At 37.3% G+C, this 12,296-nt stretch overlaps 1 protein-coding gene across 13 annotated transcripts in view; it reads left to right on the plus strand.

Moving 5' to 3' along the window:
• Positions 1–12,296, plus strand: part of LOC135849797 (uncharacterized) — a 105,841-nt gene that overhangs the window by 82,083 nt on the left and 11,462 nt on the right. For all 13 annotated transcript variants that reach the window (XM_065370399.1, XM_065370482.1, XM_065370467.1 and 10 more), the window contains one exon: positions 8,887–9,740. In XM_065370399.1, coding sequence (XP_065226471.1) covers positions 8,887–9,740 — 854 coding nt within the window. The remainder of the gene's footprint in view (positions 1–8,886; positions 9,741–12,296) is intronic.

The following is a 12,296-nucleotide window of genomic DNA, read 5'->3' on the forward strand; positions in this document are numbered from 1 at the left end:
AAAAATTCTGTTCAACATTTTTTGAACACTTTTCAAGAGTTTTGAGCTTGATCATGGATCATGATTTGTGGGATTTTTGAAATAGTGTCATTCCCAAAATGATGGAAAACTTGAGAATAATTCGTTAGAATAAAATTGATGACTACGAGTCAATGAATTAGTTGCCAGTTTCCCGACATTTTAAATTCTCCAGAGTTCCAGAGACGTTAAAAATTTTACAATTGAATCACAAAAACTGGATTTTCTCGTTGTGAGACTCATATTTTTTGATGGATCGCTAGACACTTTGTCACAATTATGCTCAAAAAGTTCACTAATTTGGGGGTGAAAATTTTTTAAAAGTGCTAAAACAAGTTTTGATTGAAAATGCTGCTTTTCTGTGAAAATTTCAACAATGTTGACAGGTTGCATTACACCTTTTTCAAAATTCCCAAAAATCATGACCCAATTTTGGGTCCAAAAACTCTTCAAAAATGCTCGGAAAATATTTTTATCGAAATATCTGAGTTTGTTGCGAAATTTTAATACATTTTGATAGGTCGCATGATACTTGTACTTTTTTAAAAATTTCGGAAATCATGACCCAATTTGGGCTCAAAACTCTTCGACAACACTCGAAAAACATTTTCGTCGAAATATTTGAATTTTTCACGGAATATTAACCTGTTTTCATAAGTCGCACGGCCACGTTTGAATAAGTTTGCAACAGCTCATTTTTTCTCAAAATGGGGGGGGGGGGTGACTTGGAATTTGACTGATTTTCGTGAACTCTGGTTCAGTGAGCGTAGAAAAAACTTCATTATGCTGTGTATAGGATTTTTTGACCCTCTTCCCCCTCCTTCGACTTGATGACGCCTACTTCGTATCCATTTCGGCGCGAAATTCGTCCAAAAGTCCCACTTGAGGGTCCCTGGCGTCCCATTGTGTAACTGGTCAGTCGAAGTAAAGATGTATTCGAAATGAGGAGAGTTTCCAGTACTAACCTATGAGAAAAAGTTGGTCTCAAGCCATTTTGAAAATTGAGGATTTTTACTTTTCTAGGTCCCCCCGCCCATCGTGCAACAGCAAAAATTCGACATTTTAGACCGATACCACCTACATGTGGCAATCTAAACTTTTAAACTCTACTCTTTTTATCGATGGTGTATTTTTATTCAATTAAATTTCTAAAAATATTCGGTTTGGGGCTCTCATCTTTATTGCGTTGTCGAATTTCGACTTGAAAATTATTTCCATCCCCCTCTTTCCTTCATGACAATTTTTTAGATAAATGTTTTCCGAATTTCAATCCTTTCAATGTAATGTACTTCCGAACTAAACTTGAATATTGAAGTGCAAATTTTCTTGATGCTGGTTATTTTTTATTTTACTGGAAATGAATTACGTAATTTCTAAACTATTTATGTAGTGTAGAGATACTAAATTTACAAAGTGAACGATTCTTAATCTATACTGAAAGACATTCTCTAACGTGTAACTCTGACATAAGAAATGTCAAGATGACAATTCTACAGTATTCTTCTCTTGACAGTTACCTACCTCTTCGAATCCTTGAAAAACTGTAAATTTTACCCATCATTGTAACCCACTAGCAAAAAAAAAAAAAACTCATTCTTTGAAACGCTGGGGGGTTCTCAAGAGACTTGCTACTATCGCGTATTATTCGAAATCTCCAATTGTTCTTTTTCTTTTACAATTCGAAGGACCGGTTTCAGGAGTCGTTTCCTTTTAGCCTTTTCTTCTTTGTACTTTCTCCTTTAAAAGACTTCTGCTTTGGTGTGCTTAGGTCTCTGAATGATTTACAACACACCTTTACTACGTCTGTCTGTTCTTCAACAGACAATATGTCAATAGCATTATTACAATCGATTGCGGGTGTGTATTTTTTTTTTGGTGTTTTTTTTTGTTCAACGCACAAAGAAGAATAAAAAGAATAAGAAAAAAAACAAGGCACTCGAGTCGATCATGAAATCTGCGGAGTAAAACGATCGATGCAGAATTCTGCAGTCAATAGTGCCGAAGACAAAGGTTCTAATTTTTGCAATGGTATTGTCTTCGTAAAGTACGTACAAAACGAATTCTTCGCTGAACCTGATTGAAGTCAGATTTCCAATTACAATTAGTCAGCATCTCGATGCGACAAAGCGACGACGTATTGTGTAAAATACATAAGAGTAGGAGAGACGAACTGAGGAGAGATAGAGATCGAGAACGATACAGGAACTTGAGAAGGTCTCGATACGATCGATGCTCGATGCAGCAAAACCAAAAACCACAACGTCTAGGATATTCTACCTGCTGGCTGGTTCGGTTGACTAAGAAGGTGTAGTACGTAATAGCGGCCTCGTTATTCGCAGACCCGAAGCTACACAGCTACAACTTCGAGGTTCGTCAGCATATTACTAAGAACTCTTCGAAAGGAGTGCGCATCCGTTCTGGGTTTGTTTCATAGAGACCGACGACAATGGTGTCGATTAATTCGCGGTATCGCTGTAATGGTACGAGAATTGCTGACGTGATTGCCGATGACCTCATTCGGTTCGTCGATTTTGCTGCCGCTTGCTGATGATGACTGGGTTTGGCAGAAGGCTCAGCTCGACGAGAAACGGGCAACGGGCGTTTGCGTGCGGTCGCCGGTCGGTTTCGGTGTGCTGTAGTCGCGATGATGATGACGATGAAACGATGCTGATTTACACGACAGCTCGTCGTCGTCGGTCGTCGGTTGTTGGAAGTTGATTCGATACCTGAAGCAGGGCCAGTGCCAGATTCGTTGGAAGGGATGATGAATACAAACCGAGTTGTTGTTTGCATTGTACGAGTATATAGTATCTTTATCTGGAATAATTTGCGTCTTCGTCGTCATCGTCTATGCAATAAGAATGAAAATTTCCCAATATGGTTCTCGTTTTACGTCGTTGTATATTCTTCATACTTATTTTGACACGAGACGGCCGATGTGGCATGATGGTATTTGTTGTCCGAGTGTAGCTCTAGCTATAGATCTGCTGGTAAAATTGTCTCTATCGTTGATGTAATCGAGCTTGGCTGTTTGTTGTTTCCTTCGTGTTATGAAATATTAACGTCGAACATGCCTCTTGTGTGTTGGGCTGGGCGGACTTCGTCAGAGGTCGGACGGACGAGTATACGAACAACGTGTAAGTGGCGTTATTGGAACGGATGTTCACTAATTTAACTAAATCAAGCGAACATCCATGGTAGGGGCTTCCTCGTCATATTTATTCCATAATCGAGAATTGTTGAGCTGCGCTCGAGAAGCAGACGCGAATTTCCATACAATGAAACTGGCTAACGAGCGATGGGTACCTACTTGTGTTTGAGACTGACTTTCTTTTGGCGTTTCTAGAGACGCAGCGGTCTGTGTGCAGGATGTGCTAATATTGTTCATTTAGTCAGTCATTGGTGTGTGTGATTATGGCATGGAAAGAAAAAAAAAGAGAAAAGGATTGATCTATTGCTGTTTTTGATCTTGAAACGTGTGAATTTCCGAATTTTTTCAAAAATCATCATATTTTCTGCTATCAGTCAACTATTTAATGCTTGCCTGCTGCGAAGAATAATTGCTATTTGCAGGGGCGGGAAATTTCGTGATGGGAGGGGGGGTGGCAAAATCCGTCGCAGGAAATCACAAAGAGTAGATTTCAGTCCAGCTTGAGATTTTAAACATTTTCCATAATTCGTTGAAGAACAGAAAAAAGAAGAGCTCAAATGGGATTGAAGCAGGGATTAGAGAAGCAAATTTTTATCTTCCTTTGATTTGGCATAAAAATGGATTTCAAATAAAAAAATTCTTGAACTGATGGAATTTCAAAATAATTATATTGTTGATCCTGCAAATTGTGCATTTGAAAAAGTGGCACTAAAAATCGAAAAAGTACAAACAAAATTTTGGCTCAAAATTCTCCGATTATCTTAGCGAAAATTTGTTGGAAATTCATTCTTCTTCTAATTAAATGGTGTAAATTGGAAAAAAATTGAATCTGATGCCGAAGGAGGTGTCATGATGTAAGGAAGACCATCGGTTTTACTTCAAGGGACTATAATGGAGAAATGGAGGGGGTGGGTGGGAATTCATAAAATACTCCTCAAATTTCGTGAATAGCGCTATTGCGCTGAACCGAATATGTAATAATAAAATTTTCATTCATTCATTCATTCATTCAATGACGAGCGTGTACTTTTGCAGAGTGAGGGCGTGGTCAAAATCTGAAAAATACTCTTCCAAATCTTGAGAGTGAATTATGAAGAGGTCCTACAACAGTTCTAGAGAAGGGTTGTACTTGTCGCTTGACTTTTGGCTCCAAAAAGCTGCGAAAAATTCGTATAATTTGAAAAGTTTTTGTTTTTGGATTTGAAATAATTTTTCGATGTCGACTTGTTTAAATATCACAAAAACAGATGAAAATGGAGGTTCCAAGATTCCACCAAAATTGTCCGAAAGTTCTTTGAAAATTCTTGAAAATGTTGGCCAAATTCAAATGTCTAAAACTCTTTGAAAATATTAACCATTTGATGTCCTGGGGAAGTTCAACAAAAATTTTCATGCAAAAGGTCGTACTGAAAATTTAAATGCTTGATTTTTGAAAAAAAAAAATGAATTTGAGTCACCACTCATTTTGGAAATTGAGGACTTTTTTGCGGATGTGATAGATTTCCAAAATAGAATTTACTAAAAATGCAGACATAAACAATTATAATTAAATTTCATGATCTGGATCTTTTTTCTATACCCCCCCCCCTGCTCACCCCATTAAATTTTTTGAAGCTTGTCAGAAATTTCTTCTTTTTTTTGAAAGAATTGACATAATGATAGTTAGAATTAAACGTAGAAATGGGGTACAACTTCGTGAAGTTTTCTATCATTTTGAAAAAAATTTATTTTGGAATTTGAGTTTGAAATTTACAGAATTTCCACAAGATCACATCAGACTGATTTTTTATTTACCTGATTTGAACTTTGAAATTGTAAAGAACTGAAAAGAATTTCTGGTAAACTGAAAGTTGAGCTTGAATGTTGAATAAAAGCTCACAATTTTTTCTGTTTTTTGAAAATGTAGTTTTATGCTTCAATTAAAAGTGGGAAACTGCAGCATTGAAAGTTTCCTCGCACAAAAATTTTTCATTTTGAAAAACTACTCAATTTGTGGTAAATTGGTTTGAATTAATTTTTGGGTGTTTTCAACGTTTTTGCGGTATAATTTTTAAAAATGGAAATTCTTGAGGTATTTTATTGAAATGTAATGCCAGCGTCTCATTTTTACCTTGAAATTCAAAACGAAATTTTAACTGATTTTCAAAGTTTTTGCTTTTTTGTATAGTGATGGAAAAAAGTTAAATGTAAAAAATTTTCATGTATACCCTAATTCAGAATCAATTTTTTTCAAATTTATAAATCACTATAATTTTGTTGATTTTTTGAAATTTAATTTTTCACATCATGTTCTTTAAATCCAAAATTTTGGATTGAAATTTTGTCAAAATGTTCCCCTCCTCCACCCCCCACCCAGTGACATTTCCCTTTTTTTTTAATTTTTTCGTGATAGTCAATGAGCAATTTTTAATTATCACTAATCAGTGGTTTTCTTGGTGATATTTTGAGTTATTTAGTAAAATAATTTTTATTTTTTTCAAGTTGATAAAAAAATCTTTTTTCCAATTTTTGAAACATTTTTTCAAACAATTTGCTATTTTTCTCGAATTTATTGGATTTTATGTGTATTCCAAGAATTTTAAAATAATTTTCGTGCTTTGAGTCGACAGCAAAACTGACTTGATAGCTTGAAAATCTCTTTTAATTCTCTTCTGTTTTTCAGGCAGAGAAGAGGGGAGTGGGATTTTTTTCAGCCGGAGTATTAATCATGGTAATCATGTGCCCAGGCTCGATTCAACAGTTCCCTGTTTTACTCCGCTATTACCTTCCTCTCTCCCTCCCGTCTTACCAAATTCTTTATATTGGACATACGCGTCTTTTTGCCCAATATTACTCGTCATCTTGTTCAGCAATGCACCGATTTTCATTCTACTCATAGCATAGGTTATCTTTGACCACAGCATTACCATCTCTCGTATGGAAATGAAGCAGGATTCTGTTTTATTCGCGTTGTATGTATAAGGTCAACCAGGGGACTTGCTCCTTCCCTTGTCCTCTTTCTTATGATATTTTACAGTTAACCTGACTTAGCACACGTGTCTCTACCTATCGTGGAGTCATCGTGTTCGATGTTCGATACGTAAACCTAATACCTATCTCGGTCTCGATTTAAATATTCAATACGTCCTTGATTGGTGTGTTCACCGCATTGTAACTTATAGCAGTTATAGCTATCGATGCAAACGACGACAGCAGACTTCGACGACGATGTCTATGACGACAAAATATACTCTAAAGATGGATAAATGAATCATTTTTTTCATTACAATATCATGTACTCGTTGCAAGTTCTCTGTTGACGTTGTAATAATGTTTGAACAAATGTGTTTATAAGGAGCGTACGCAGGTACCTATCGGTATATTATTGATTGTCTTCGAGTATGTTGGAAATTTATTGGCGGGTTTGGTTGGAAATATCGTACTTTATATCAGGTGATGACGATCGTTTTCGTAATGAGGTTCTGTATGTAGTTGATGGGAACTGGGACTGGGAGGGCTAATGGTAAGGCAGAGATTTTCTGAGTTTGGTTTGTACGAAACCATGATTTATTTGTTGGATGTGTTCGGATGTTCTCATTTGGTGGGTTCTTCTGTTCTTTTAGTCTGCTATTAGCCTTTTTAACTCGATGTACGTGTAAATTGAACTCGATTTGCTCAAATGAGGAAAGACTTCCTCGCCTTCCCTCTCCCTCATAGGAGAAGAAAATGATCATAATAAAGTACATATTTTCATTCTCCTATTCTCCAATACAGATGCTGACTTCTACAATGAATTTTCAAAGAAAATTCGCGATCAGAACGTTCTCACGTTCAGTTCTACAATTTTTATTGAACGCTTTATTGTATTGTAATTTTTAGAAAATGAAATTAAAAATCCATTATGGATCATTGAACCGGTTTCTACGATATTTCTCATTGTAAGGATGCTTGAAAAAGTTACCTACTGGACAAGAGAAGCCATACTTCTTCAACGTATTTACTCAAGTTTCGATTATTTTGACTTAGAAATTCGAAAACAAGGTCTTGAACCTGTTTTGAGTAAATTTTGAACTGATTGGAACCAGTTTTGGGAAGTCATGGATTGCCATGAGTAGCATTAGACAGTGATTTTGGTTGCATAGTGACGAATTTTCTTACAAGAGTGTTCGAAGCTGATGTGGCAAAGGTTGATGAATGACCAAGCTCACCTTTTGAAGAAAATGAGTGAAGAAAGTGAGGCACTCTGACTTGGAATTATCGTGAGATGAACACTACTGCGCTTTGAATTGAAAAATGGTGCATGAGAAGAGTGCATGTTATCACTTTATCAGAAACCTTGCATTTTCCCGATAGCTTCCCTTCCTCCCCCTCATTTCACAAATATTGTATAGTTTTTGCAAGAGAAAATATTCGAGATTCGAAGCGAATTTAATGCACTATCCTTTCCCTGCCCCTCACTTTCCCCATTTTGATTACCGCCATCTGCTGAGAATCACCTTGTAGCAATTCGACGAAGAAAATTTGCCCAAAAGTACGAGTACGATTCGAAGACTATTCGCTTTCAACGAAGAAAAAGTATGAAAAGAAGATAAAAATGGAAAGAATGGCTCATAAAAGTAAAAAAAAAAGTATAAAGAAAGAAGAGAAAAAGGAAGAAAAATATGACCTATAATAATATGAAATGGACGCGTTGATGAACTCGGGGAAATACTGGCCAGTGGACCTTTAACGAACACCATCGTTTAGGATTGGTGTTGGAGAAAGACGAGTAATCGAGCTCGGGCACGTCGTTGTGAAAGAGAGAACGAGATAGAGAAACGAACGAACGTATTACAGCGTGCCTAATCGATCGCCGTATGGAGCTTTTTGGTAATGGAAACGCGTCGACGTTCCAGCTGTAGTACTATAGATAGTAGTACTAAAAAGGAGACGAGGGTTTTGTGTGTTGTCGTCGTAGTACCCGAACCCGTGATACTAATACACAGGAAAACATAGCGGATACGAAGTGGAGAGCAGAGCGTTCGTTGCCGAGACCATAGAGTGCTAAAGAAAGATAGACGCTTGCAGACTAGAAAGAGTTAGAGAGAGAGACAATAGAGAATACGCTATACTCGAGGCTATATCGAGTTGCGATTGCGAATGCGGGTAGTTCTGTAGTTAGAGAGGTACAAATAGACGTTTGTGTCCTGCTCGTTATACTTCGTCGTCGTCATCATCGTCATCGTCATCATCAACATCGTCGTATAATGTCGTATAGTAGGATATGATGTATCGACAAACAAACCGACATAGACGAGGAAGGGTCGAGGGGAGACGTTTGTGCTCGATTCTGATATCGTAATTATACGCGAGTCGTTTATTGGATTGCAGAGAACGAATGGTTGGTTGGTTGGCAAATCTGCAACGTAATTGAACGAGGAACTATTATCAGTGGAGGGTTTCAGTTTTTGTTTCCTTTTCTATAAATGGTATTGCCAGTTAAATCCCATGGATTTGGGTTCCTTTCTCGTCCTCTGATCTACCGTGTCCTTGTACAGAGTGCTTAAATACGTCTTCTACGTATTATGGCACATAGAGCAATAGGCATAAAAGCAGCAATGTTCTCGTCCTGTTGTTCGAGACGAATGTCTTTTATGCGTATTTTTCTGCTGGCTAACTGGCTTTTTATTTTATTTAGTTGTCGAACCTATGTGTGGCCATCTTACTAAACCAGTTTTTTCTCTTGGGTTTATTTGCAGATGGCCGCTGTCGAAATCACAATGGTGAAGCCGAACGTGCCCAGCGGTGCAAGATCCGTGAATCTGAATTCTAAAAATCCGACTGCAGCTGCCTATCTGAACGGCACGCTGAAGCCGGAAGACGTGATATTGACGAAAAATGGAAGCGTTTACGTGAAAAAATTCAAATGCCGGGTATGCCACTACAAGGCAGCCTGGGAAAGCGAAATGATCCGACACGAAGTTCGCGTCCACGGTTTAGAAGCCCCGTCCAAAAAGAAATCGCTCCCTAGACCGATCCCTAACCTGATACCGATTCAAGGAGGTGGCAACGGTGGCGGTAAAAATACATCAAACGACAACAGTCCAGCCAAGTCGATTCTGGACGAGTTCACCGGGCCTTTGACCGAAAATGACTTGAACGATATGTGCGTCAAATCGTGCGCTAACAGCTCGCTAAGTGATTTCGTCTCGTTGATCGGAGCGGATGAAATTAAAACCGAAAGATTGAAAGATCTCATGACCATGTTCTCGTCAGCCAACGAAGCGAAAGAGTCCAAGAATAAGGATAGAGCTACGCCCGATTCGAAGAGATCGAATGCCGATTCGTCCAGCGATACCAGTCCCAGCGATCCTGCCAAAAAGTTACCAGACTCGTTTAAAAAGAAAAACGCCACGTTCTTCGATCGACTCAAAGAGAAATTAATGGTGGGCGCTGGCGAAAATGGTAATCTAGTTTGCTGGTGCGGTCATAAATCCAAGTGTTTATCCGAATCGCTCATGCATCAGAAGCAGCATAGCGAGAATAACGAGAAAAACGAAAAATCCACTACGAACGGACCGGTTATCAGCGGAGCCGAGCTGTCATCGACGAGGTGAGTTCGGTGTTCGGTTCGTGTGAAATCCATCGTCGCGTCGTGTCGGATGAGGGAAGAAAAGTTGCATCGATTATAGTGCCGGATGTTTGGCCAATACCTATATTGAGGAGATGGTGGTTGAGGGATTCCTCGTGTATGGTGAATGCTTTCAGTGGGATTGTGGAAGTGTTTCGACTCTGTGTGGGGTGTCCCTGGATTGAAAATTGAGAGAATTGAGCCAGAATACCGAAAAAATGGGGTTCTCTGCATATAGGACCCATTTTTTGATACATGGACCGATTTGAATAAGGCCAAATATTCGTTTCAAAGGTCGATATGAGTTGATCTGAAAAATAGTGAAAGTTATCCCAAGAATATTCCAACCACCTGCTGCTAAGAAACTCCTATTTAACCTATCGAGTGTTTGACTATACTTTAGTTGTTGAAAAGTCGAGTGATCGAAGACTTAGGACAGAAGTTAGCTAATATTAAGACAAGACACGTTGATCAACGAATTTTTCTAATTTCCTAATCCTCCCTCTCCTGGTCCCCTTGCCTTCAAAATTTCCCAAAGTATCGAGTTCTCGTACGATGATTATCGAATATCGAAAATTTCAACCCACTTTTGCCTACGAAGCCGCGGAAAAAAAACTTGAAATATTTTTCGATATCTAACGCCTCATCGTGCATAACCGCAAACCGCGTATTGTTGCTTCAATTATATGCTATATACGTACTCGTATAGGTAATACGAGGTATATAACGTAGCTATACTATTATGTACACACGAAGATGTTTTACTTGCAAGAAAAATCGATGAATTTGAAAATTCGTAGGTTTTTTTTACGAGTTTTATCGCTGTTGCAAGCGGTAGGTTAAACATTATAGCATCAAAAAGCAGAAAATATGAGTAAACAAATGTATACGTTAACGCGTAATTTTACGACTTGTACGTTCTTCGATGTCTGTTCTGTGTTTCGTATGTATGTGTATTAACAAGACGCGTAAACGTGACGTAATTTTCAATAGAGTTGAGAAATCGAGCAGCGATTTTGATCGCCTGGTTTGAATAATTTGTTGATACGAATACGATACTTACAGGCTGCGTTGTCGTCATTTATGTTGGAACGAACCGTTTATAATACTCGATTTGTCAATGGGTGTTTTATGTGTAGTACTTTACTGTTGTCGAGAATGAGGTTTGAGTTTGGGTTGCGACGACGAATCAGTCGAAGTGTTTCCATTTTTGTAGTTGGGGGTTCGATTTTGATTTGAGAAGGATTTTGTATTATTTTCAATATCTGGACTCTGAATGGGCCCCTTCTCTTTTCCAAATGACCGGCTAAAACTTATTTTTTTTTAATGGGAAAAGTCAAGATGAGCTTGAAAAGTTTGAATCCTCGAAGGGAGAATCTGATGCAAGATGTTTGTCAATTTCACATCCAAAATCTTAGCGTTTTTAGATCTTCTCTCGAGCTCTACAGGTCTGAAGGTGCACCCTTTTCTCTTCCTCATAATCCAGAATTTCTTCTTCACAAATTTTAATTCGACGAATCCATTTTTAATTAACTCACATTTTTTAAATTTTTTTCCAACTGGCTACACTGAATTTTCAACGTTATGATTAGAAAGTCCTGCTTTATGCTAAAATAATTGTAAAAGGCTCGCTTTCTGCTAAATACGAGGGCTGTTTCATAAGTTATATGCCACGCTCTGGGAGAGGCACTTGTAATTGAGCTACGATAAAAAATAAAAATGATTCGGAATCGTGAAGAAGTTCTCCATTTCTCTGTGCAATTCGACACTAATTTTTCTATGCCCGCGCAGCAGTAGGTGTTAGTCAAAAATCCAACTTGTTGTCAACATTGTCGTAAAGTCTCGTTTCTTGCTGAAAATAGTCACTTTTTCTCAGAAAATGGTAGGAAGTCTCATTTTTTGCAAAAAAATCACAAAGAAGCTTAATTTTTTCTAAAAATTGTCCAGAAATTTTGCTTGCCAAAAACGGGTAAAAATTCTAGCTTTTTAGCAATACTTATTATAAAGTCGATTTTTCATCTAAAATTGTCCCCAATTATCAAAAAGTCTCGTTTTTTTTAATCTAAAAATTCGCTTTTCAATTGAACAATTAATGTGTTCCCAAAAATTTCTATTTTTTGCTTAGATTGTCGAATTTTCGCTTTTTGACATAAGTTGTTTAAGATATTCAATTTTTTTTTACAGAAATTATCCAAAATTTTTGCTTTTTTGTCATAATTTTCCAAGAAGTCTTGCTTTGTGCTAGAACTGTCTAAGTTTGCTTTTTGCCAAAAAAAATGTTAAAAAATTTCGTTTTTTTATAAAAATTGCTGAAGAAAAAATTGTTGCAAAAAATTTTTAAATTTTACTTTTTTTTACAAGAATGGTCCTGAAGTCTCGCTTTTTGACCAGAAATGAAGCGTTTCTTGTATAGAAATTGTCTAAGTCAAATATTGCAAAATTTCTCACTTGTCTTTGTTGCCAAAAATTGCCAAAAAGCCTCGCTTTTTTATCGAATAACTTTTAGTATTGGAAACCAAAACATTTCAAATTTGCAAT

Source organism: Planococcus citri, chromosome 1 (genome assembly GCF_950023065.1).
Source record: "Planococcus citri chromosome 1, ihPlaCitr1.1, whole genome shotgun sequence".
NCBI lineage: Eukaryota > Metazoa > Arthropoda > Insecta > Hemiptera > Pseudococcidae > Planococcus > Planococcus citri.